Here is a 27526-nt window from a genome sequence, read left to right as displayed (position 1 = left end):
AACCTGCTCTCCTTCAATGACACTGTCCGAGAAATATACCATATCAGAAACTTTACCGAGGTAGCAGTTCATAATATCAGCTTGATAGTAGCGAACGAACTGAAAAGCAAGGTTGAATTCTTTGATGTGTGTGTTCAACATGCTATTAACAATATATCTGTAATTCCGGGTGATATCACAGGAGAAGTGAAAAAGGTGGTCAGCTTTGCGGTGAAAGTTGGTAAGAACGCAATGGTACCAATGGGGAAAGTGGTAGCAACAGTTACGTTTGGGGACGAATCAGCACCAGTCGAGGCAACAATTTTAGAGGGTATCCAGATAAGTGACACAAGGGACAAAGCTACCCTTCTGAAAACTGACGCAGACAAGACAGGATCAGAAAAATCATTTAACCATACCTACCAGAAACAAGGAACGTTTTCCGTTAGTGTTACCCTTAAGTCTCAAACAGATGTTGTTATTCTTAATGCCACTGCTAATATCTGGGCTGGTTTAAAAGACATCAAGATTGAATCAAAGTTACATCATGTCACAGTTAATGAATCTGTTAATTTTTTGTTGGCCGGCGATCCAGAATTTGGATTCAAGTATCAAATTGTGTATGGGGATGGAAACATTGATAGCAAAACTGATGACTCGTTGTATGACACATACAAACCCCCTCAGCTGTCTCACACATACATAGAAGCAGGAACGTACAACGTTTCCTTCAGGGCTTATAACACACTATCCGACTCCAATTCGACCGTCCAGGTTCAAGTGTGGCATCCGATCCCAGCCATCAGACTCAAGCCTGAATTTAAAACAGTCACTAAAGTTGAGGGGACGGTTGCATTCAATCTTGAAGTGGGTGATGGTAACATCCCACCTGAAACACAGTGTTCGTTTGTTTTTGAAAAAGGAACTGAAGGAAAACAAAGAGCTCTTGAGAGAAGCATTAGCATTGAAAACAATTTCACAAACCCTGGCAATTTCACTGTCTTTGTCAAATGCTCTAACAAGGCCAATGAGAAGAATGCGACATCATACATTACTGTGCTTGATTTTACTGTTGAAAACTTTCATCTGATCAGCGAAAGACTATGGCCTATGAACGTCTCAGAAGCAACATCTGTCTCATTCACAATTGCATTGTTCAAGATGCAAGATCCACCACCAGGAGTTACGGCAACATGGGACTTTGGAGATGGTTCTCCTGTAGTTGCATCTACTCTGAAGAAATGGGAGACCAGTCATGAATATCAAAGTAGAGGGCTATACAATGGCTCTGTGGTTATAACACATAACAAGCGTAACGCTACACATAACTTCAGTGTACTCTTGGGTTTGATAAGCTTGAATGTCGATAGGTATATGGGTTTCTTGAATGAAAAACAATTTAATTTCTCAATGCAGTCGCAGAGCTCACTTAACTTCAAATATAAAATTGCGTTTGGGGATGAAAATGAATTGGAGATGAATTCATCCTCAGTCTTTCATATCTATAAATCTCCCGGTGTTTATAAGCCGTATGTGATAGGGTGGAATGACACCGTGTGTGAATTGTTTAATCTTGGAAGGGAAATCAAAGTAGACAGTCGTCTTACAGACAGACTTGAACTGCAACATGTGGACCACGCGTACTTCCCACCAGGGAATATGAATCTAACAATAATAACTACTTCTAACAACCAGGGTCTATCTGACATCACCTGTCAGATTAGCTACGGAGATGACATCGATAAAGAGGTCTACAATTTCACAGGAAATATTTCAAGAACAAACCCCAAAGTGCTCAGTTATGGATATAAAACTCTAGGTATTCACAACATAACAGTCAACTGTTCAAATATGCTCGACAACATAGTTCTGTCAAGTAAGATAAAGATAATCAACCATTGCTTCTCAACGGAGGGTATTTTCGACAGACAGTATTCTAACCCTAGCACCCCAATGATGGCATTCACACATCTTTCGGTAAAAATTCGAGGTCGACTAGCCATACCCTGCTACGACAAGGGACCGGACTTTTACTGGGACATTTATGAATATTTTTCCAGCAAGAATAAGTCATACGTACCGATCACTCAACCTTATTCCGATTTTATCCAGTTGGAGCAGGGGACACTGAAAGCTTCACTATATGAAATACAACTCAATATAAGTTTTACGCTTCTACACAACAATTGGTTCGTTGAGACAACGTATCTGCGATACAGGGACCCACAGTTAATATCGGGTATAAATGGCGGTACACTGCGAGTAATCACGCAGAAAGATCTTACCGTCGACGCGGCGGGACTATCGTATGACCCAATCGTTGGAATGGGGGACGTCACTGGCCTGGAGTTTGTCTGGAGTTGCTACGCCGTCGACAGCAAGTCAGTGAAGGAGATAGAGGCAAAACAAAATTCATCAACTCCAGTCAAGTGCAACACTATAACGATGCCCGTAAAGACAGGGGTTCTTCTTTTCAGAGGAAGCAAACAGGACGCAAAAGGGTTCGCGTTTGATGTGGTTGTCAAGAAAGGGAAAAGATCATCGTACCCTTCTCGTCAACTGATACAGATCTTAGAGGATGCTCCAATAATGAAAATAAGGTACGAAGTGGTATAGCAAGTTAAAATGCATTTATTGTATCTCGTTAGCCTACTGCATCCGCTTTGTCCTTAATGAGCAATGACTCCATGTTATGGTCCTAAGACAATTAAGGTTGTTCAGAGTTCTACTCTCGACCTCAGAACGAGCTGTACATCGCTGAGTGCCTTAAATGCCATGGATTCGATTCACAGGTTTCACACGCTTGGGGCACCTAGCCTAGTCTTACGTGAAGATCCGGGGTAGAATAGGTCTTCAGCAACCCATGCTTGCTGTTAAAGGCGACTTTGCTTGTCGTAAGAGGCGACTAACGGGATCGGATGGTCAGGCTCGCTGATTTGGTTGAAGCATGTCATCGATCCCAATTGCGTGGATCGATGCTCATGATATTAATCTCTGGATTGTCTTGTCCCGACTCAATTCTTTACAGACAGCCGACATATAGCTTGAATATTGCTGAGTGCGGCGTTAACCAACAAACCAACCAACTTACCCATTCTCATACCTTAGGTTTCACTGAAGTGTCCGTCTGCGTCACTTTGAGCTTTCCAACAATAATAAGCTGAGACGCGATGACATGATCAGTAACTGCCAGATTCAAACATTAGTTCTGTGAGAACGGGGCGACACAGTTGGAAATGAGACCCGAGGACCCGAAAAACATCAACTGGCAACGAGTCTGCACATTTGCTGTTTCATTTTTTCTCGGCCTTCGGCCTCAAATGGTGCTTTGGAACATGCATAAATTTCGCTAAAAAGTCTTGTGCAGAACGATACAGGTGAGCAGAAAGGGAATTCCCTCGACTGTAATATTGGGATTCCCCGACATCCCGTAGTATTCATTCATTGAATAATCAGAATACAGGAATTGCAATGAACAAAACGACAATTTCATTATTTGTTTATGATACCAATGAAGTATTATTGAGTACATTATGTTGGTTTTATTTTATAGATGTGTGATCAACTGTGAGATGAAGAAAGCCGTGTCTTCCGAGTTGTCTGTTGAGTCGATGTGCGAGTCATGTAGTGAAGTACAGAAATCACAGGCCACCTACACGTGGACCCTGAAGTCCCAGGCACCTGGAAGTCAGGTCTTCACACCAGTACCTAACTATTCAGAAATGTTCAAGGACACAGGTAAAATAACACTTGCAGTTAAACGAAAGTCAAACGAAGGCAAAGGCCATTTTGAGGGGTTTCAAAGTGTCGTTAAACGTAACGCAATCCACTACCGAGGACTATATCATGTATTTCAATGTTTAATGTATAAATGTGGCTTTTAGGTAAGAACCCTGCTTCAATAGTGTTGAAGAGTAACACGATGACCCCAGGCAAGCTCTACCGTTTGGAGTTGGAAGTTGAAGTTAAGGGCATGAAAAACAAAGGGTTTTCCTCCCTTGATCTGCTGGCCAACATTCCACCACGAGGGGGCACCTGTGACATTCATCCAAAAGAAGGCAAGTTTTATTTGGTTCGTCTCGAAAAAGAACCGTTTTGTGTAACCTCATAACGCTATATTACAGAATGGAAGGACATATGTGTCATTTAATCGGGACATCCCTTGCCTATTTGAAGATTAAAAACCTTTACAAACTAACTCACTGTCCACTGTTTGTTTATTAGGCTATGCTCTGGAAACTCAGTTTGTTGTAACGTGTTCTGGATGGAAGGATGAGGGGTATCGGATGACCCGGGGAAATAGGGATGATCTTGAGGAACCCAAGGAATACACATATGGACTACGGAAGGATGACTTCTACTTCCTACTTTACGATAAAAGTAGGTTCATTCCTAAAGGCTTTTACTATTCTTTTTAATGCTGAAAATATTGTTTATATTTAAAGTGTCCTTTTTCATGTAGGTGAGAGCCGGCGTTACAAGCCTCAGATTATGTCAAGCCGATGGCAACTTGCCATCATGTTTGTTCATGCTATAACCATACCTTACTTGTGATATCATTAGACAGTAATCTCGATAATCTCGGCAGCTCACACTATTGATAATCAAATAGATTAATCACCAACTCGATAACATTCTGAAACTACTGTTTTTTCTTAGCTGGAGCGGCCTCTCCCAAAATGAAAATGCCGATGGCCCCCGACACCGAGGATACTGCCTACATTGTTGAAGTGAAGGTACTCGATGTCATGAAGGACTTCACGCTGGTGAAGCTACCAATTAAGGTAAGAGCCATGTTTTAAGGGGAATTGGAACGGAAATGTTATATCCTTACGTATGAGTGCTTGGAGAACACGATCTCTTCAGGCCATCAGTCACCATGGACAAATACTTTGTGTTGTATATTGCAACTCTCCTCAGCAGAAAGAATAACCATGTGGCGAGATTGATAAGAGACAGACCATTTGATATTCTTAAGGGGCCCTGGGTTTTTATCGAAAATTATCCGAAAATTCTTGAAAAAACATAATATATATACACAGAATAATTTAAAAAAAGTTTTTTTAAAAGTTGCCTGCCACAAAAATTACATTTTTGCAAGGTGGTTTACCTTATAAAAAATCAGGCTCATACCTTTAAAAAGATGGTTTTATAGCTGAAGCTGGAAAAATATCTAATCTTGATTTCTGTCTCTCTCCCCCCCCCCCCCCCCCCCCCCCCCCCTTCCCATACCTGAATTATTTGTTAAGCAGCCTTATAACCAAATTTCTTCACTTAATAACTCACACTTATTAGTGATATTTTTACATCGACATACATGACGAGCATACATTAGTGAGTAGGTGATTTATAATTTAACGTACGTTACATCAGCATGTATTCGTGCCATATAGTGAGGAAGAGAGGAATATACATTGTATTGTATATGTTGGACCATAGTCCCTCGTTCAACAAGATTCAGATTCAGGATCTAAACATTATGAATCATCATGAGCACCAATCAGGCTTACGTAGTTTCTCTCTACATATGCGATGCTGCAAAATAGGAAAGACAGTTTTTTAATTATGGAAAGTATTCTTGTTACAGCTCAATCCTCCACAGACAGTCACGGCTCTGATGGATATGACAAACTTGAATCCAACTGAAGGGGGTGGTGGGGGCTTTGGATTAGGTTCTCTTGATAGCTTAGACTTTGGTGGAACAAACAGTTTGGAGGGGCTAGCGGACATTAGCATGAGTGATTTTGGGCTTGATGAAGGAGATGGAGACCTGGGTGGTCTTGGCGATGTGTTGAGTGACCTGGGGAACATAGCTGGGGCAAGTGATACAGGGGGTGGAACAGGGATTGCGGCTGTTGGGTTAGGACCTGGGGATCCATCTCAGGGAACTGGGATGCTTGGAATGGGGTTTGGTCAAGGCATAGACTTTGGTCAAAGTACTGGTCAGGGCATGGGCGCAGGGCAGGGTGTAGTTGGAGGGCAAGGTATGGGCGGAGGGCAAGGTATGGGTGGAGGGCAAGGTCAAGGTATGGGTGGAGGGCAAGGTCAAGGTATGGGTGGAGGGCGGGGTATGGGCGGAGGGCAAGGTATGGGCGGAGGGCAAGGTATGGGTAGAGGACAAGGTATGGGCGGAGGGCAAGGTATGGGTGGAGGGCAAGGTATGGGCGGAGGGCAAGTTATGGGCGGAGGGCAAGGTATGGGCGGAGGGCAAGGTATGGGCGGAGGGCTAGGTATGGGTGGAGGGCAAGGTAAGGGCGGAGGGTTAGGTATGGGTGGAGGGCAAGGTACGGGCGGAGGGCAAGGTATGGGTGGAGGGCAAGGTATGGGCGGAGGGCAAGGTATGGGCGGAGGGCTAGGTATGGGTGGAGGGCAAGGTATGGGCGGAGGGTTAGGTATGGGTGGAGGGCAAGGTATGGGCGGAGGGCAAGGTATGGGCGGAGGGCAAGGTATGGGTGAAGGGCTAGGTATGGGTGGAGGGCAAGGTATGGGCGGAGGGCAAGGTATGGGCGGAGGGCAAGGTATGGGTGGAGGGCTAGGTATGGGTGGAGGGCAAGGTATGGGCGGAGGGCAAGGTATGGGTGAGGGGCAAGGTATGGCTGGGGGTCAAGGTATGGGCGGAGGGCAAGTTCAAGGTATGGGTGGAGGGCAAGGTATGGGCGGAGGGCAAGGTATGGGTGAGGGGCAAGGTATGGCTGGGGGTCAAGGTATGGGCGGAGGGCAAGTTCAAGGTATGGGTGGAGGGCAAGGTATGGGCGGAGGGCAAGGTATGGGTGAGGGGCAAGGTATGGCTGGGGGTCAAGGTATGGGCGGAGGGCAAGTTCAAGGTATGGGTGGAGGGCAAGGTATGGGTGGAGGGCAAGGTATGGGTGGGGGCCAAGGTATGGGTGGAGGGCAAGTTCAAGGTATGGGTGGAGGGCAAGGTATGGGCGGAGGGCAAGGTATGGGTGGAGGGCAAGGTCAAGGTATGGGTGGAGGGCAAGGTATGGGTGGAGGGCAAGGTCAAGGTATGGGCGGAGGGCAAGGTATGGTCGGAGGGCAAGGTATGGGTGGGGGGCAAGGTGTGGGTGGGGGTCAAGGTATGGGCGGAGGGCAAGGTGTAGGTGGGGGGCAAGGTACGGGTGGGGGCCAAAGTAGGGGTAGAGGTCAAGGTATGGGTGGAGGACAAGGTATGGGCGCAGGGAAAGGTGTAGGTGGGGGCCAAGTTATGGATGGAGGGCAAGGTATGAGTGGAGGACAAGGTATGGGCGCAGGGCAAGGTATGGGCGGAGGGCAAGGTGTAGGTGGGGGCCAAGGTATGGGTGGAGGACAAGGTATGGGTGGAGGTCAAGGTATGGGTGGAGGGCAAGGTATGGGCGGAGGGCAAGGTATGGATGGAGGTCAAGGTGTAGGTGGGGGGCAAGGTATGGGTGGGGGCCAAGGTATGGGTGGAGGGCAAGGTATGGGTGGAGGTCAAGGTATGGGTGGAGGGCAAGGTGTAGGTGGCGGGAAAGGTATGGGTGGAGGTCAAGGTATGGGTGGATGGCAAGGTATGGGCGGAGGGCAAGGTATGGGTGGAGGGCAAGGTATGGGTGGAGGACAAGGTATGGGTGGGGGCCAAGGTATGGGTGGAGGGCAAGGTGTAGGTGGGGGGAAAGGTATGGGTGGAGGTCAAGGTATTGGTGGAGGGCAAGTTATGGGCGGAGGGCAAGGTATGGGCGGAGGGCAAGGTATGGGCGGAGGCCAAGGTATGGGCGGAGGGCAAGGTATGGGCGAAGGCCAAGGTGTGGGTGGAGGGCAAGGTAGGGGCGGAGGCCAAGGTATGGGTGGAAGGCAAGGTTTGGGCGGAAATCAGGTTATGGGTGGAAGTCAAGGTAGTGGCAGAAATCAAGGTTTGGGTACAGGGCAAGGTTTGGGCGGAAATCAAGCTATGGGTGGAAATCAAGGTTTTGGTGGAAATCAAGCTATGGGTGGAAATCAAGGCTTTGGTGGAAACCAAGGTATGGGTGGAAATCAAGGTTTGGGTGGAAATCAAGGTAGGGGTGGAAATGAAGGGTTTGGTGGAAATCAAGGTAGGGGTGGAAATCAAGGTATGGGGGGAAATCAAGGTTTTGGTGGAAATCAAGGTATGGGTGGAAATCAAGGTTTGGATGGAAATCAAGCTATGGGTGGAGGTCAAGGTTTGGGTGGAAATCAAGGTGTGGGTGGAAATCAGGGTAGGGGTGGAAATCAAGGAATGAGGGGAAATCAAGGTTTGGGTGGAGGGCGAGGTATGGGTGGAAATCAAGGTAGGGGTGGAAATCAAGGTTTAGGTGGAAATCAAGGTATGGGTGGAAATCAAGGTATGGGTGGAAATCAAGGTTTTGGTGGAGGGCAAGGTATGGGTGGAAATCAAGGTTTTGGTGGAGGGCAAGGTAGGGGTCGAAATCAAGGTTTTGGTGGAAATCAAGGTTTTGGTGGAAATCAAGGTTTTGGTGGAGGGCAAGGTATGAGGGGAAATCAAGGTATGGGGGGAAATCAAGGTAGGGGTGGAAATCAAGGTAGGGGTGGAGGGCAAGGTATGAGGGGAAATCAAGGTTTTGGTGGAAATCAAGGTCAAGGTGGTGGGCGGGGTGTCGGAAGAGGGCAAGGTGTGAGTGGCGTGCAAGGTAGTGGTGGTTCTCGCGGCATGCGCTACGGCCAACATGTCACTGGATCGGGTCATGGTTCTCGGGGCTACGGTAATGGACAACAAAACTACAGGCAAAGTTCTGCAGCAAACATAGCGGCCAAGCGTGCTCGTGCGGTAAAATGTAAGTCATGTAAAGACAACGTATATATATTATTCATTTTATATGTAGTTTGTCGTCGGCCCCAACGTAAGTGTCCCGGGTTGGTTTTCTTTTGCTATATGTTGCCTATTGACCCTGATTTAACATTAGGACTGCCTTCGAGAGCGAAAGGCCGTGGGTTCGATCCCCGGCCGCGTCATACCAAAATAAGTTAAAAGTTAGTACTTGTTGTTACCCTGCCTGGCGTTCGGCATTTATGGGCTAAAACAAGGACTGGTAACAGGTCGGCTTTGAGTCAGAATATTGTGTCTGAGTATGGTATTAATGTTTAACTGCGGCATGTCATCACAGTGGACTAGCACTATGAAATTGGCATAAATCCGGACTCGTACAAGCAGCAACAAACACGCACGCACGCACGCACGCACGCACACCGCTATTTAAGTGCGATAGGCTTGAACGCGATGTTAAACCCCACTTCATCTCACCAGATTTAACATTGTGTTTTGAGCTAAGAAATCATGATCTCTTTCCTCAAAACACTGCGATTTCAATTTAATGTTTTATTTGTTGCGAATACAGATATATCAACTTCTTATTTACCATAAAACATGGACACGTCTTTGTGGGGATGATATTGCCCGTAGGGTCTACTCATGCCATGCCCTGGCGTAGGGATAACATACCATGGCAGAGTTGTTACAAGCATAGGGGTCGTGTCAAGGATACATAAGCGATCGTCCCGAAGCGATATTTCTAATAAGAATTTAACAAGGACAGAAATATTCTTTTACATTTATTATTTACAGTTTTGATATCTTCAAAATCGTCAGTTAAGAAACACAATTTAAAGCCAAAATGCCAGTCTTTGACGTGGTTAGTAGTCCGGGGCAATGTCGTGTTGAAGTCATACCCCTAGAGTTGGTCGTCACCCATCTACTGCTCCGTCAAATAATCTGCAAAGGCGCTGATCTTGGGATTGTGTTTTTCTACTTCTTTCAAAGCGCGAACCTAAAGGTCGCCGACATTACACTGTCTTAGCAGTGGGAGGGCAGAAGCACGTCGAACAAAGAGGTTTAACCTGCAACTGCACTATAAACAGCGCGAGATTTCGCGAGACATCTCAAATAAGGAGTGGCAATTTCAAACCAGTCACCTCTCCACTTGGGACATAGGAAAACCTCTAGCTTATTAAATAAACTAATCTGGATGCTTAATTTTGTCACATATGTAGTTAGTGACAGTGTGATTAAGCATGCGATCTTTTGTTAATAACAAACAACATTTTTGTAGCTTTCATAAATATTTCAACTGTTCTCTTTGAATGTTTACAGTTGTTGAGCATTTGAATGACGGGGTCAGAGTTCATTTGTCCTTGAAGAATGTGGCGGACATTTGCCAACTCTTACTTGATTATAAAATCTGTCTGGAATGAATTGTTACTGCCATCGGTGTCCCATGTATTCCATACCAAGTGGGTTTGGGTATAATCCACGAACAAGATGTAAAACACAGTCTGGCATTATTTCCCTGTCTCCAGTTCTGCCCTCCCACACTATTTCACCCCTTGTGTCTACCAGGCGGAGAATGCGAGTTTTCTTTATCTGAAGGGGCGGTCGGGTAGCCTAGTGGTTAAAGCGTTCGCTCGTCACGCCGAAGACCCGGGTTCGATTCCCGACATGGGTTCAATGTGTGAAGCCCATTTCTGGTGTCCCCCGCCGTGATATTGCTGGAAAATTGCTAAAAGCGGCGTAAAACCATACTCACTCACTCACTCACTCTTTATCTGATAATGAATTAGTTGCCAAGCACCTCTGTCATTCAGCATTTTCCAAAACGTTTTGCACTTCGACTTCCTCAGGGGTCTTTTCTCATTGGTTGGTGCCTAACCGCCTTTGCCTATTTTCGGTGACACTGGTATGCAGAAACAATGAGGACATTGGCCAACACTTACCTGTGGCTCAATGTTATCAGTGTTGTCAATGGTACCACCAACACCACCATCTGCAGCGGCTACCATCTCATGTTCTGAATCACTGTCGAATTAAATCTCTTCATTTCCAGCTCATGTATTTTGTGTGTTGTTGTCCCTTCCATATTCTTCGTGCACAAGGTCCAAGTTCAAGTCCATGAAGAATCTTTTATTGGTTTCTTTTGTTCTTCTGTTAGGCGAAGAGTGACACGTTTTTTGGTTTCCATCTTTTTTATTGTAGAATGCTTCACAGAATGAAACCTGCATGTGGGTAGGTAGAAAATCTCAAAAATGGGTTGGAAGTTGATCAGTTGATTTATATGTCTCGTAGTTCAGGAATACATGTTTCTTACTTCAAGTACAAAATGGCTCTGGCTGTGGTTCTGGTTTGGGACCTTTTCTTTGTGTGCTGCTGGTCATGTTTGCCTGTCTCGGTCTGCCGTCTGTCGTCTGTCTCTGTAAACCACCTCCGTATTCAAGGGGTAGCAGGGTTTTGCCCTTTGACCTGCCAGCATAGAGTCTGCCTCGTGGAGGACGTCAGCAGGCTCTTATTGTTGTTAACGTATTTGCTGAGTCCAGCAACCTCATTAGGAGTATGTGACTGAGGTTGTAGACTGACCCTCTGCTGGACAGCTATGTTACACTAAGCATCCTGTGTCAAACTGATACAATGATTATGTTTACTGGCATTTCCTGTGATAATGCATACAGTTCACGGCCTAAACAAGGATTCCCCTAACCCATATACGGTGTTTTAATCATCTGCTTGTCAGAAGCAAATGAATTATCATTAAAATGGAAAGAAGCATGAATGGTAAATGAGAAGGCATTTTATTGTGTTTAGATTAGCTACACACCCTAGTTACACGTTTCCGACTACCCTTATACGAATAGTGACAGAAAGCACTGATATACTGAAGTTTCCTTTTAAAATGGCATCTTCAATGCATAGGGATTACATTGAATTGAATTATACAAATGCTTCAACTGGTTCAACATTTGTTGATGCACGCATTCGAGACATTAATCGTCAACAAAATCCAAGAAAGAAAAGACCATCTGACAACGAAGTATCGCAGAAAGAGTGGAAAGTGAAGAGGAAATGAGCACAGTAAAAATATTTAATAAGATGGACTACACAAGTTACTTCTTGGACAAGGAAAAGTGTCTCAAGTAACAACATTCCAGTTTTTGACGACTGTCTTTGATGTCTTCCTTTCTCATAATGGCAAAGGTAGTGCTGACAGTGCTCCATGTACCTGACTGGATTGTACTGCTGACAACACGTTCTACAAATTACCAGTATTCCTCTTTGGTTAATGAAGACATGTTTATGTCCACTCCCTCTGATGTGGGTCATCTTGTACAGGTTGTTCAGGAACAAGTATCAAAATGTGGATGCAGTTTTCATGTTTTATACAATACAAAAGTGCGTTTGGCAAGCAAAATCAAATTAAAAAGCAGTAAAGACCATATTCTGGATTGATCTCCCTGTGTAGAAGGTGGGAAATTATAAGTCAATGTAAAGGCTGGACAAGGATATTTAGCATCGGGCATGCTTCCATCACAGTTCAACAAACTTTCTGAGGGCGCAGGATCAGGAAATATTGGAGAACCATATATGCAAGAGGTGCAACAGTCTTATGAAGAAATTGTAATAGATTTGTCCAATAACAGATTTGTCCGCAGGAAACAGCTCTACATGATGAAATTGCCTGGTCCATTACATCTGACACGAAAGAGGTTATTGGCATAATGACAAATGCGCGACATTGAAGAAATGCACGCTTTTCTGATGTTGTCTGGAGATAACACCCACAGCGTACTTAGATTAGAGACCATTTCAAGATTAGATGATCCCTTATACTCAAAGATATTGACTTCTTGGAGTTAAAAACGATTTATGACCATTTTGACAGGCTATACGTGCCAGTCTTGTACATTCACAATATAACAACGCATCAGTGACAAAATCTGAAAGATAACGAGGTGACGCTCAAAATGCTGATGACACCTGACACATGACAAAAGGTGTAACTAGATGCATTCGGAAATTTACTGAGGGGTCCAAGAAGAATGAAGGGAAGGTGTGGTAAATAGATCTGGACAACAAAGCTGGTTCTATTCGTACACGCATCTTTTGGGCAATGAAAACTTGTGAAAATCATCCAGAAAAGCTAAAGAACAATATCGACAACATTGTGGATCAATACAAGAGCTGCCAAAAAACTGCCATGCCACAACAAGATGCATAAGTGATCCAAAGTGTGAAACATAACCGAAACAGATCACAAATAAAGATACTGTGAATAGTATCATAAGAAGGTGATTATGTAAGCTGGTTGTTAAGCATTTACTCTCAAGCAACAGTGTGATAATATGAACTGTCAGTGAGTTTATATGAGTAGAAACTGAAATTTCAAAGTCATATTTTCATTCAGGTTGAGGATAATACTGTCCTTGACATACACGTAAGTTAAACTTTCTGCATATTAATCCTGTACATATAAGGCATTGCCCCTCCCTCTAGCGTCACATGGCATGGGCCATGTGAGGTTCTAACTATACCTCCAACTGGTGTGTCACAGCCTGCTTACTGTGTGGCAACCAGGATTGGACCCACCTGCTACAGGCAAGAATGTGCGGCACTACCCTACCGCGAGTTGCCGCAGATGCTCACCATCGTTAACTTGGCTCACTTGCTTGTGAGATGGCCCCTGTAATCCTCTATCTGTTTACCAATAAAACCGCTTCTTTGTTTTGCCAACCTTGAACAATAGAAGCGGGCATGTGGGGACGTCCCCGTACAAAGATCCATGTCTATTAAAGGCATCGTGGTACGCATTCAACTTTCCCGTCGTAAGCAAAGTAAGCAAGTGTTCTCTCACAAAGCAAGCTTGAAGAGTTATAAAATTTAAAAGATGTCACCTTTTAAAGCCATTCCATGAAAGATTGTCATTAAAGTATGCTGTTCCCGCAAAATATTAACCATTTGATCACCGCACTTAGTATATTACTTCTCAAGGATGGGACCCTGCTATGGCCCAGATTAATAATAGGTCAAGGTCACAAGGCCGTGTTACCTCCACAGGCATGCCACCTGATATGTATATTTTAAATTCCTACAATGTGAAATGTCAGCTGCATGCAATGTCAGATAAAAAGGTAAAGTAAACGTCCTTGTGGTGGTTATAATATTACCTGCTATTTACTTATGTATTATTATTGATAATGTGTGCGGTCCCAATGCTTGGTAGTTAAATTTGTGTGAGAAGTACTGGGGAGGAAGGCGAAGGTCATTGTCAGTGTGACAAGGTCAGATTAAGTGTAATGTTTACAGGAGTTTCATCCAGTGTCACAATGATATGCATAATGTCATTCCAGCATGTGGTCATTTATGAGTGAAATGACAAGTGTTTTAGAAAAGGGTGTGACGTATCAGACCAAGAGAGTTGATTTTATTTTCTTATCAGGTTAGCTAGAAGCATGGTACTTTTGATGTGAAAACCTAGTCATTTGTGTACTGAAAGCGAAAGTTTGTCTGTTTGTTAGTTGTTTAATGCCGCACTCTGCAATATTCCAGCTGTATGATGGCAGTCTGTAAATAATCGAGTCTGTACCAGGCAATCCAGTAATTGACATCATGAGCATCTATACGCAATTGGGATACGATGACGTTGGTCAACCAAGTCAGCGAGCTTGACTACCCGATCCCGTTAGTCGTTTCAAACGACTAGCATCATCGCCAATTCTTGACCAGTTCTACTGTGTGTCTGTGTGTGAGTGCGTGCGTGCGTGCGTGCGTGCGTGCGTGCGTGCGTGTGTTTGATGACAACATCTGCTCGGCAAAACTAACTCAGCCAACACATTAAAAAGGAAACTTGAGAATATACAAACTTACGTTGTAATTTACACATGTTAAATTTGAATTACCTTCGACGCCTGTAATGCCAAGGGTTTCTGTGTAACAAACCAGGATCCTGATAGTGATAAATAGACACCCAAATAGAAACAATTACAATGTATTCATTGTAAAGACCTAGTCCTGTTAAATAACGCAGTTTACCACCGTTTTATAATCCAACTCTTATCTATTAACCTTCCAATTCCAATTTTTAAAAATGTATCCGAATGCATTTGCAAACCAAAGAAAAAATCAAACAGTAACTATGTCGTACGCATATAATAAACTGACGATCTTTAGGAAGCATACCGATCGGTTTTTCAAAATGACGTTTAAATTCCACACATGTTGATGCAAATATTTTATTACGAAAGTATAATCATTTGGCGAGACAGATGAGAGGCCGACCATGTGATATTCTTCGGGGACCCTGGGATTTTGTCCAAAAACAGAAATTTCTTGAACAAAATAATACAGCTTTAGACTGTTGAAAAAAAGAAGAAATTGTCTGCCACAAAAAATACATTTGTTGCCAAAAGTTTTTCGTTTTCTTTAACATATATTCATGTTCATAGTTTTTTTGTTTTTTTAAAATATGGTTTTGCAGCTGTAGCTGAAAAAATATCTAATCTTCAGAAATGATGGATGATGCACACTGTCAGTCCTTGATACTCACTTGGCCACGTCACAGTTCGTTTACAGGCGGCCATCGCATGGCATGAGTACTACTGTTACCAGGCAACACACAAACACATAATTTATTTTATGAAAATTATGTGAGTGGCGGGTGCTGCCGGTAGAGCAGGTCACGCTTACCCTTTTCGCGAACACCTGGTGACATCACTGATTTTCAGTGATCCACTCCTTTAATGTTCACCGCTATTTTGTCTTTTACACGTAACTAAATTGATTTGTCGGATAATCGAGACTGGTTACGCTGAGGCGTTGACGTTTTATATCTGCAAAGAGTGGCCAGAATGACTGTCAATATCTAGCAACTATTTTAACCTACCGATCTACCTTTAATCAAGCCATTAGTAACAATATCCTTCATGTGATAATATAATGGGTCATATTTTTCCTTTCATGATTAAACCATATAATTTCACGATACGTTCTGTCGGTATATTCAAAATGTACTTATGGATACATTTGTCAATCAGTACTGTGAACTGCTGTAAGGTGTTAATGTCTTTTTTTCTCCGGTATTTGGACAGTAAACTGGTGAACAGTGAAGTATAAACATTTTCAAAAGAATGGAATTTCTCATTATCGATTTCAGAGATTATAAAATGTAAAAAATGGTAAAGAAACATTTGTTTGTTTCATTATTGATTTATTTCTTCTTCTTTCTCCTCCTCCCCTCTTCTTCTTCCTCTTCCTCCTTTTCTTCCTCTTACTCCTCTTCTTCCTTTTCTTCTTCTTCCTTTTCTACTTCTTCCTTTTCTTCCTCTTCTTCCTTTTCTTCTTCTTCCTTTTCTTCTTCTTCCTTTTCTTCTTTTACTTCTTCTTCTTCCTCTTCTTATCCATCATAGTTTTGCTGTCAATAAAGATGTATTTCCATATGTATTTGTTATCTGCCACCTACACTGTGTTTTTAAAACGTATGGTCCTTACGTCAAATAAATAAAACAAATAGCCATAGTTTTCCTTTTCCTGTCCATAGTCCGATCAGGTTTGCAAAAGTTAAAGAAAGAAGAACGGGCAGCGTTTGTCGTAGCAGCCATTGTCCATAAGGGGAAGAAGTCCCTGGAGCAGAGCAAGTCTACAGGGAACCTTCTCAAGTCCGTCAATATTGTCTCCACCTTAGCGTCCGTCGTGAACCGTATTGTGAGTATACTGAGTAAAATAGAATCACTTGATGTTAGGTGTGTTCATGAATCATAAAGTGATAATACTGAGTAACACAGGAACTTTTTATGTAAATTAGTCCATGAATCATATTGTGATCATACTGTGTAATCCAGGAACATTTCATGTAAATTGGCCCATGAGTCATTAAGTGATACCACTGATTAAACACGGTCATTTTATGTAAATTGTTCCATGAATCATAAGTGATAATACTGTGTAAAACTGGGTCATTTTATGTAAATTGGTCCATGAAACATAAAGTGATAATACTGAGTAATCCATGGTCATTTTATGTAAATTGTTCCATGAATCATAAGTGATTATACTGAGTAATACATGGCCATTTTATGTAAATTGTTCCATGAATCATAAGTGATTATACTGAGTAATACATGGCCATTTTATGTAAATTGGTCCATGAATCATAAAGTGATAATACTGAGTAATACATGGCCATTTTATGTAAATTGGTCCATGAATCATAAGTGATTATACTGAGTAATACATGGCCATTTTATGTAAATTGGTCCATGAATCATAAGTGATTATACTGAGTAATACATGGCCATTTTATGTAAATTGGTCCATGAATCATAAAGTGATAATACTGAGTAATACATGGCCATTTTATGTAAATTGGTCCATGAATCATAAGTGATAATACTGAGTAAAAGAGGGTCATTTTATGTAAATTAGTCCTTGAATCATACTGTGACCATTCCGTGTAATACAGGGTCATTTCATGTTAGGATGATTGATGTTAGGTTAATCCATGCATGATAACGTTTTAATGATAAGTGAATATATTCATACGTTGTTCGTTCCTTGTCAAGTCTATTTTATAGAGCACATGGTTTGTAGCAATTGTGAAACCTGTTTATAAAACTTTTCCTCATGTACAAGTGTAACAACATTACAGAGGGAAAATACATATCAATATATTCATTACACTGGACAATTTGATAATATAGATCGCTGTATGATGAGTTTGAAAATCACTCAAATGACCTTCTTTCGACCTCCACAATGAATCTCACGTGTATGTAAGGGTGAGAGTGAGTGAGTGTGGTTTTACGCCGCTTTTAGCAATATTCAAGCAATATCACGGCGGGGTACACCAGAAATGGGCTTCACACATTGTATCCATGTCGGGAATCGAACCCGGGTCTTCGGCGTGACGAGCGAACGCTTTAACCACTAGGCTACCCGACGGCCCCGGTGTATGTAAGGAATACAATTGGACAATCAACCCTGCTCTCTTGCTCCATTCGTTGTATTCCTTTCCAGCCAGTGTCTGATGATGAGAGTTTGGTTACTAAAACCATGAAAGATGGGCAGTCGGACAACAAGTGGGGTGAACTCTGGAAAGACGTCAAAAAGCCGACGAGCACAATAGCAAAGAAAATCATCGCCCACGTGAGTAACAGCTTAGAGAAGCGTTCGTAAAAGCATGCATTACCACAGCTTCGCGTCACTCCCTCCGGCAGTCGACTTCCCAACTTGGAAGTCCGATTTCATATACTATGCGTCAAAAAGTGAGAGAAAATGTTCGACGTAGTGTATCGTCTATTGTAATATTAATATATACAGTCATAAATATAATAATTGGACTGACACGCCCGAAAATCACGCTCAAAGCGGCGTGAAGCCCAAACCATCCCACTTACTCTTTTGGTGAGGGGCTCGGCTGTCCCAGTCGTCGAATGCCCCGCATTTTGCTGTGAAAGTTGCTGCCCTTAGGGTCGCCAGAAACGACATGATCATGGGTTCGAATTCCGGTTCGCCCTTTCTTATGTTGTCAACAACATATCCTTTCTCGTTGGTTTTACTTGACTGAAAGAAAGAAAAAACTTCTTTCCATATCAAAGCACATGAAATACAAGACCCGTGAAGATCCGAGGTAGAAAAGATCTTTAGCAACCCATGCTTGCCGTAAAAGGCGACTATGCTTGTCGTAGGAGGCGACTAACGGGATCGGGTGGTCAGGCTCGCTGACTTGGTTGATGCATGTCATAGTATCCCAATTGCGTGGATCGATTGCTCATGATGTCAATCACTGGATTGTCTGGTCCAGACTCGATTATTTACATACCGACGTCATATAGCTTGAATATTGCTGAGTGTGGCGTTAAACAACCAACAAAAACAAACAAACATGAAATGCTGGCCAAAGCGGCGTTGAATCAAACTCACTCACTCACTCACACACCCAATTGTTACAGTCGAGGGAAGATATGGTTGACATTCTGAACCACAGCTCAAGTCAGATCAGCAGTATGAATGGTGACCAAGTCGGAGCCCTTGCTGGTGGTCTGGCCATGGTGTTGGCGGTGCCGTCACGTACATCACTGCAAGCGGCGGTAAAATATATGTTTGTGTGTTGTTTAATGCGGCAGTCATCACGATTACAGCAACAGTCAGGCGGTAACTGTACATCGGGTTGTGTGGATTGTACCTGTACATCTGGTTGGGGTGAATTGTAACTGTACATCGGGTTGTGTGGATTGTTACTGTACATCGTGTTGTGTGGATTGTAACTGTACATCGGGTTGTGTGGATTGTTACTGTACATCGTGTTGTGTGGATTCTAACTGTACATCGGGTTGTGTCGATTGTACCTGTACATCGGGTTGGGGTGGATTGTAACTGTACATCAGGTTCTGTGGATTGTTACTGTACATCGTGTTGTGTGGATTGTAACTGTACATCGGGTTGTGTGGATTGTAACTGTACATCGTGTTGTGTGGATTGTAACTGTACACCAGGTTGTGTGGATTGTACCTGTACATCAGGTTGGAGTGGATAGTAACTGTACATCGTGTTGTGTGGATTGTAACTGTACATCGGGTTGGGGTGGATTGTAACTGTACATCAGGTTGTGTGGATTGCAACTGTACACCAGGTATGAGTGGATTGTAACTGTACACCAGGTTTGAGTCGATTGTAACTGTACATCGGGTTGTGTGGATTGTAACTGTACATCGGGTTGTGTGGGTTGTAACTGTACACCAGGTTGGGGTGGATTGTAACTGTACATCGTGTTGTGTGGGTTGTAACTGTACATCAGGTTGGAGTGGATTGTAACTGTACATCAGGTTGTGTGGGTTGTAACTGTACACCAGGTTGGAGTGGATTGTAACTGTACACCAGGTTGGGGTGGATTGTAACTGTACACCAGGTTGGAGTGGATTCTAACTGTACACCGGGTTGGGGTGGATTGTAACTGTACACCAGGTTGGGGTGGATTGTAACTGTACACAAGGTTGGGGTGGATTGTAACTGTACACAAGGTTGGAGTGGATTGTAATTGTACATCAGGTTGGAGTGGATTGTAACTGTACATCAGGTTGGAGTGGGTTGTAACTGTACACCAGGTTGGAGTGGATTGTAACTGTACATCGGGTTGTGTGGATTGTAACTGTACACCAGGTTGGGGTGGATTGTAACTGTACACCGGGTTGGAGTGGATAGTAACTGTACATCGGGTTGGGGTGGATTGTAACTGTACACCAGGTTGGGGTGGATTGTAACTGTACACCAGGTTGGGGTGGATTGTAACTGTACACCAGGTTGGGGTGGATTGTAACTGTACACCAGGTTGGGGTGGATTGTAACTGTACACCAGGTTGGAGTGGATTGTAACTGTACATCGGGTTGTGTGGATTGTAACTGTACATCAGGTTGAGGTGGATTGTAACTGTACCCCAGGTTGGAGTGGATTGTAACTGTACACCAGGTTGTGTGGGTTGTAACTGTACATCAGGTTGGAGTGGATTGTAACTGTACACCGGGTTGGAGTGGATTGTAACTGTACTCCAGGTTGGGGTGTGTTGTAACTGTACATCAGGTTGGAGTGGATTGTAACTGTACACCAGGTTGGGATGGATTGTAACTGTACTCCAGGTTTGGGTGGATTGTAACTGTACACCAGGTTGGAGTGGATTGTAACTGTAGACCAGGTTGGAGTGGATTGTAACTGTACACCATGGTGGAGTGGATTGTAACTGTACACCAGGTTGGGGTGGATTGTAACTGTACACCAGGTTGGAGTGGATTGTAACTGTACACCAGGTTGGGGTGGATTGTAACTGTACACCAGGTTGGAGTGGATTGTAACTGTACAACAGGTTGGAGTGGATTGTATCTGTACATCAGGTTGGGGTGGGTTGTAACTGTACATCAGGTTGTGTGGGTTGTAACTGTACACCAGGTTGGGGTGGATTGTAACTGTACACCAGGTTGGGGTGGATTGTAAACTGTACACCAGGTTGGAGTGGATTGTAACTGTACACCAGGTTGGAGTGGATTGTAACTGTACACCAGGTTGTGTGGGTTGTAACTGTACATCAGGTTGGAGTGGATTGTAACTGTAGACCAGGTTGGAGTGGATTGTAACTGTACACCATGGTGGAGTGGATTGTAACTGTACACCAGTTTGGGGTGGATTGTAACTGTACACCAGGTTGGAGTGGATTGTAACTGTACATCAGGTTGTGTGGGTTGTAACTGTACATCAGGTTGTGTGGGTTGTAACTGTACACCAGGTTGGGGTGGATTGTAACTGTACACCAGGTTGGGGTGGATTGTAAACTGTACACCAGGTTGGAGTGGATTGTAACTGTACACCAGGTTGTGTGGGTTGTAACTGTACATCAGGTTGGAGTGGATTGTAACTGTACACCGGGTTGGAGTGGATTGTAACTGTACTCCAGGTTGGGTTGGGTTGTAACTGTACATCAGGTTGTAGTGGATTGTAACTGTACACCAGGTTGGGATGGATTGTAACTGTACTCCAGGTTGGAGTGGATTGTTACTGTACACCAGGTTGTGTGGGTTGTAACAGTAGACCAGGTTGGAGAGGATTGTAACTGTACACCATGGTGGAGTGGATTGTAACTGTACACCAGGTTGGGGTGGATTGTAACTGTACACCAGGTTGGAGTGGATTGTAACTGTACACCAGGTTGGAGTGGATTGTAACTGTACACCAGGTTGGAGTGGATTGTAACTGTACACCGGGTTGGGGGTGGATTGTAACTGTACACCAGGTTGGGGTGGATTGTAGCTGTACACCAGGTTGGAGTGGATTGTAACTGTACCCCAGGTTGGAGTGGATTGTAACTGTACACCGGGTTGGGGTGGATTGTAACTGTACACCAGGTTGGGGTGGATTGTAACTGTACACCAGGTTGGAGTGGATTGTAACTGTACACAAGGTTGGGGTGGATTGTAACTGTACCCCAGGTTGGAGTGGATTGTAACTGTACACCGGGTTGGGGTGGATTGTAACTGTACACCAGGTTGGGGTGGATTGTAACTGTACACCAGGTTGGAGTGGATTGTAACTGTACACCAGGTTGGAGTGGATTGTAATTGTACACCAGGTTGGGGTGAATTGTAACTGTACTCCAGGTTGGAGTGGATTGTAACTGTACACCGGGTTGGGGTGGATTGTAACTGTACACTGGGTTGGGGTGGATTGTAACTGTACACCAGGTTGGGGTGGATTGTAACTGTACATCGTGTTATGTGGATTGTAACTGTACACCAGGTTGGGGTGGATTGTAACTGTACACCAGGTTGGAGTGGATTGTAACTGTACATCGGGTTGTGTGGATTGTACCTGTCCATCGGGTTGTGTGGATTGTAACTGTACACCAGGTTGGAGTGGATTGTAACTGTACATCGGGTTGTGTGGATTGTACCTGTCCATCGGGTTGTGTGGATTGTAACTGTACACCAGGTTGGAGTGGATTGTAACTGTACATCGGGTTGTGTGGATTGTACCTGTCCATCGGGTTGTGTGGATTGTAACTGTACACCAGGTTGGAGTGGATTGTAACTGTACATCGGGTTGTGTGGATTGTACCTGTCCATCGGGTTGTGTGGATTGTAACTGTACATCAGGTTGGGGTGGATTGTAAATGTACATCGTTTACGGGTGTATTGTAACTGTACACCAGGTTGGAGTGGATTGTAACTGTACCCCAGGTTGGAGTGGATTGTAACTGTACACCGGGTTGGGGTGGATTGTAACTGTACACCAGGTTGGGGTGGATTGTAACTGTACACCAGGTTGGAGTGGATTGTAACTGTACACAAGGTTGGGGTGGATTGTAACTGTACCCCAGGTTGGAGTGGATTGTAACTGTACACCGGGTTGGGGTGGATTGTAACTGTACACCAGGTTGGGGTGGATTGTAACTGTACACCAGGTTGGAGTGGATTGTAACTGTACACCAGGTTGGAGTGGATTGTAATTGTACACCAGGTTGGGGTGAATTGTAACTGTACTCCAGGTTGGAGTGGATTGTAACTGTACACCGGGTTGGGGTGGATTGTAACTGTACACTGGGTTGGGGTGGATTGTAACTGTACACCAGGTTGGGGTGGATTGTAACTGTACATCGTGTTATGTGGATTGTAACTGTACACCAGGTTGGGGTGGATTGTAACTGTACACCAGGTTGGAGTGGATTGTAACTGTACATCGGGTTGTGTGGATTGTACCTGTCCATCGGGTTGTGTGGATTGTAACTGTACACCAGGTTGGAGTGGATTGTAACTGTACATCGGGTTGTGTGGATTGTACCTGTCCATCGGGTTGTGTGGATTGTAACTGTACACCAGGTTGGAGTGGATTGTAACTGTACATCGGGTTGTGTGGATTGTACCTGTCCATCGGGTTGTGTGGATTGTAACTGTACACCAGGTTGGAGTGGATTGTAACTGTACATCGGGTTGTGTGGATTGTACCTGTCCATCGGGTTGTGTGGATTGTAACTGTACATCAGGTTGGAGTGGATTGTAAATGTACATCGTTTACGGGTGTATTGTAACTGTACATAAGGTTGGGTTGATTGTAACTGTACAACGGGTTGGAGTGTATTGTTTCCTTTCTCGTTCTATCGTGTATAAACTCACGCGCGTTGTTTTTCTGGAGTTTCTGATATGATATGGAGACCCACTGCAATACCCATCTGTAGTCAAAAAGCTGCCTTTAACGTACGGATATTATGATGTCTTTGAGATCACGGATTTAATTTGTATCCGTATATAACTGTATGAACATGTAACTGTATGTAGTGGTGTATACACTAAGGACTTCACTAACATTATGAAACTCGAATTGTTTATAAAGGTGAAGAGCGTCGGTATTGGGTTGAAGGCTGCTAAACAACTCCAAAACATCACCACTCAAAGACCCTATCCGGCCAAGGAGGAAATCGAGCATGGATCAAAAGGTTGGTGGAATAAAAATACCATGCACAATTCAGATACCCACAGACTCTTGCTTAATGCTTTCAGTTTATACTGAAATGTGTTAGAAAAAAATCAAGTTATCCTCATCTATGGATGTATCTTCCCGAATAATATTATTGGACGTTCAAAAAGGCACTCCCGACTAGTGAAGGTTGAAGTAGTCCAAATACAACGAGGAACAAGTCCTAAAATGAATGTGTACAATACGTATGTGGAATAATCGTAACGCACCAGCGAGAGAGACCTCGCCCTCTGCAGACAGAAGTAACATCGGATCACACGAACCTTGCCGGCAGTGGATGACACTTGCCTCTCGGAATGAACTTGGCGTTAGAAGTTTCCCTGAAGTCATAGCCGACGAATGTGTACGTATAGAATATTTCGACAACGCATTTCAGTCGCGACCCAGAACGTTAGCTCAGACATGTATAGGTTGCGATGAAGTCTTCGTGAAAGTAACTTCAGCAAACTCAAGATATGTCGGTGTCAGTGAACAAGGTGGCATGGCTGGGTAAAAAACATTATGGGCCTCTCGTCAGCCTTAGAAGAAATTCCAGGTCGTGGTTGGCAGACAGAATTTCTGTGAAACCTCTTGTCGTCGTGTGAATCAGCTAGATAGCTAGTAAAACAACTGGTTTGTAATAATGTAAGCGTCAATGCTTGGTCCTAGTGCCTATAAGGATTACAACTTGTAAATGAAGTTACATCATCTTAATCGAGTTAACCGATGGCGAGTTAACCGGAGTCAAATGTTAAAGCATTCTGAAACAGTGAAAGCGTCATTAACTCGAACTCCTTTAACTTGACATATTGCATCTATATGATCTTTAGAGGCTCTATGGTTTAATATCACCACACTGGCTATCTCGAATAACGGATAACGATATATTTTCGATGGTCTCCAGGACCAAGTAAACAAGGTAGATATATCTAAGTGGTAATTCTTATTGCCGCAGCGTCAGCGTGAGTATTTCTTATAACCCAGATAGTTCATGTCTATAAAAAGTACTTTCTTATTTTGGGTAAATATATGTATATGTCAACCATATCTGACATCACTAAGTCCTGTAAGAATATCACTAAAACATTATCAATGCGTCTTCTTGTGATATTCACAAAGATCTGTAGACCTTTGAATAATATATTAATTTGACCTGAAACTAAACCTTCTGTTATCTATTTGTAGTAAAAATAGACACTATTACCATGAATATTATTCCCCACACAAAAGATATTGTTCTACTTTAACATACTAGTAGTATCATTAACTCTCTAACCAATAGGTCGATGGGTCGATGGCCTACTCACATTTCTCGAAAAAACATTTAGAATATACTTCTAATGGAAACTCGTTTATCAAGTATAATATTATACAAAACAGTGTTTGAGCCGAAAGTCGTGGACTCAAATATTTATACGAGATGTGGTTGAAAAGTTCTGAGATAAACTAAGAAGGATGTAAAGTACTGTCAACTTTTACTTGACTCTAAAACCTGAAGACATGTCCATTCCTTTTTTGTGTGGATTCCAAAGCTCTATTAAAATCCATACAAATAGAGATATATTGCTTGGTCCAGCAAATGTACCACCAAATCCCTGTCTCAAAAAGACTAACCATAATACTTAATACAATCAAAAAAGGACTTTCTATATATTCACAGAAGGTATTTGAGACAAGTGGAATTAATGTCATGTTGATTCTCAAAAACTCAAGGATTTGCTTGACGTTTTCCAATCTCAGAAAAGAAGTTCCATTCTGTATAATTTTTCAACTTTGTACACCACTATCCCACATGACAAACTTAAGGAAAACTTCATGTCTTGATCCATGGGGCTTTTGTTTGAAAACGTGGTGAACACAGATACAGTTACGTATCTATATTCAGAGATTCAGGGCAATTTGTGAAAAATAAAACCAAATGCCATCTGAAGCTTGCTGAGAAAACAATATGTGAAATGCTGGACTTCTTCATTGATAACATCCACGTAAACTTTGCGAGTGAGACATTTAGGCAAGAAGTAGGCATCCCCATGCGCATCAATAGTGCTCCCCTTCTTGCGGATCTGTTTCTTTAGGCATATGAATCGGAATTTCTCTTCGGATTGGCAAAGTCAAAACAAGGTAATTTGGCCAAGAAGTTTAACTTATGCTTCAGGTATATCGATGATCTGATATCGCCCAATAACAATCAAATAGCCAAATCCCTTCCACTGATTTACTCACCTTAACTAGAAATAAAGGTGACCAGAATTACCGTCTCATCTGTTTCATATTTAGATCTAAGCATAAAGATTCAGACTGACAAAACACTCTGCACAAGACTGTATGACAAGAGGGATGACTTCAACTGTCGAGCAATATTCCAGCAGCTCCAGCATTTGTTGTTTACATTTCGCAATTTTTGAGATACAATCGAGCATGCATTTCTACCGAGATTTCAAAGAGTGTCACACGACTCTTGCTCAGAAGTTGTTTGATCAAGGTTACAACTTTCAAGGCCTCAGTAAAGCTTTCAAAAAGTTTTATGGTAGACATGTGGAGGACATTTCCAAATTTGACGCATCAGTGACAAAACTGATGTCCGATGCAATTCCCTATTTTGACTTCTACCATTTGTTTCCAACTTGTTATGAGGTGAACAATTGGCTTGCCTTTGCATGTGTTTGTGACGGTTGCCACCGGTAGGGCAGGGTACGCTCACCTTTTCGCGAACACCTGGTATCATTACTATTCGATAGTTATTCATGCTGATTATACAGTCGGAATTGTACAATCGACTCTGCTTCAGGCAGAGATTTCTATTAGATATGGAAAGGGTTTTGTCGCTTTATTGTACATCCTCAGCAGTTTGCATGTATTAAGTACAATACCTTTCATGGTGATAGGCTCCATTTGCACCTAATACGCAACCAGGCAGCATGTTTCTGCAGGCATCAAAGTGACTAGGTATTCTTTGTTAATGGATATCGCGCTGTCATCAAGTATTGCATCTGAAAGAGCGAACTCCAACAGCCATCAATGTAGGCGCGGACTTTTGGGGATGATGCCCCTTCCTTTGCCACTGATGGTGAGATGGAGTTCAAGAGGGAAAGAGAGAAAATCCAAGACCAGGGTGACCTTCAACTGCCAACAACAAGGCAAATACTGATGACATACATGTTATGATTATGGATGATCGACGACTCACGTAGCCAATACATAGTATAATTGTGAACACAGGAATAAAGCTGTTATGACAAAGGTTCCAGCAAGCTTGCTTCCAAGACCAGAAACGCTCATGGTTCATCATCACTCGTGAGAAGTTACATCAATAAGAAGCAGGCTTAGCTGATTTTGTTGAGCTATTTGTAATTATGAATGAGTCTTGGGTTCATCACTATCAGCCAGAGAAGCAGCGGACTCCACCAGTACAATGCACCTATGCACATGTATGCTGTCGCCATAGCTGCACTTCACCAGACTTGGCACCGTCAGATTTCCACCGCTTTCCAAATTTGAAGAAAGAGCCGTCTTGTAAGAATTATGCAAATGATGATTGCGTCATTTCTGTTGAAGAGGACCTTTTACGCCACCAACCAACTCCGTCATAGTAAGACTCAGAAACTTTGTGTATATGAAACCACCTGCCTATTAAATGTTACAATGCTGGATGTCATCTTTTTAAACCATGTGCCTTTGTGTGTCAAAATATATATTTATATCTCAAGTATGAAATAAACAATCTTTAGACACATTACTAAATATTACTAATATATTGCCTCCAGAAATAACAAAACTGTAAACTTTGTTAAAAAAAGGGAAATGTA

The 27526-nt window shown here is 43.1% G+C and overlaps 2 protein-coding genes across 2 annotated transcripts in view; both read left to right on the top strand.

Moving 5' to 3' along the window:
* The first annotated feature begins 231 nt into the window (after positions 1 to 231).
* Positions 232 to 8195, top strand: LOC125382719 (polycystin-1-like). The gene is made up of 8 exons (XM_048401025.1): positions 232 to 2579; positions 3533 to 3717; positions 3864 to 4037; positions 4204 to 4359; positions 4639 to 4763; positions 5567 to 6154; positions 6516 to 7055; positions 7602 to 8195. The coding sequence occupies exons 1-8, from the start codon at positions 232 to 234 to the stop codon at positions 8193 to 8195; spliced, it is 4710 nt and encodes a 1569-aa protein (XP_048256982.1).
* Positions 8196 to 8525: 330 nt separating this feature from the next.
* Positions 8526 to 27526, top strand: part of LOC124132298 (polycystic kidney disease protein 1-like 2) — a 39136-nt gene continuing 20135 nt past the window's right edge. Inside the window, exons 1-5 of the mRNA XM_046496153.2 lie at positions 8526 to 8747; positions 16269 to 16432; positions 17744 to 17872; positions 18679 to 18816; positions 23598 to 23700. Coding sequence (XP_046352109.2) covers positions 8624 to 8747; positions 16269 to 16432; positions 17744 to 17872; positions 18679 to 18816; positions 23598 to 23700 — 658 coding nt within the window. The 5' untranslated portion in view covers positions 8526 to 8623. The remainder of the gene's footprint in view (positions 8748 to 16268; positions 16433 to 17743; positions 17873 to 18678; positions 18817 to 23597; positions 23701 to 27526) is intronic.

The sequence above is a fragment of the Haliotis rufescens genome, unplaced genomic scaffold (genome assembly GCF_023055435.1).
Source record: "Haliotis rufescens isolate VD_foot unplaced genomic scaffold, xgHalRufe1.0.p SCAF_20, whole genome shotgun sequence".
Classification (NCBI taxonomy): domain Eukaryota; kingdom Metazoa; phylum Mollusca; class Gastropoda; order Lepetellida; family Haliotidae; genus Haliotis; species Haliotis rufescens.
The sequence above is the reverse complement of the archived record's forward strand: the minus strand, read 5'-3'. Positions and strand labels throughout refer to the sequence as shown.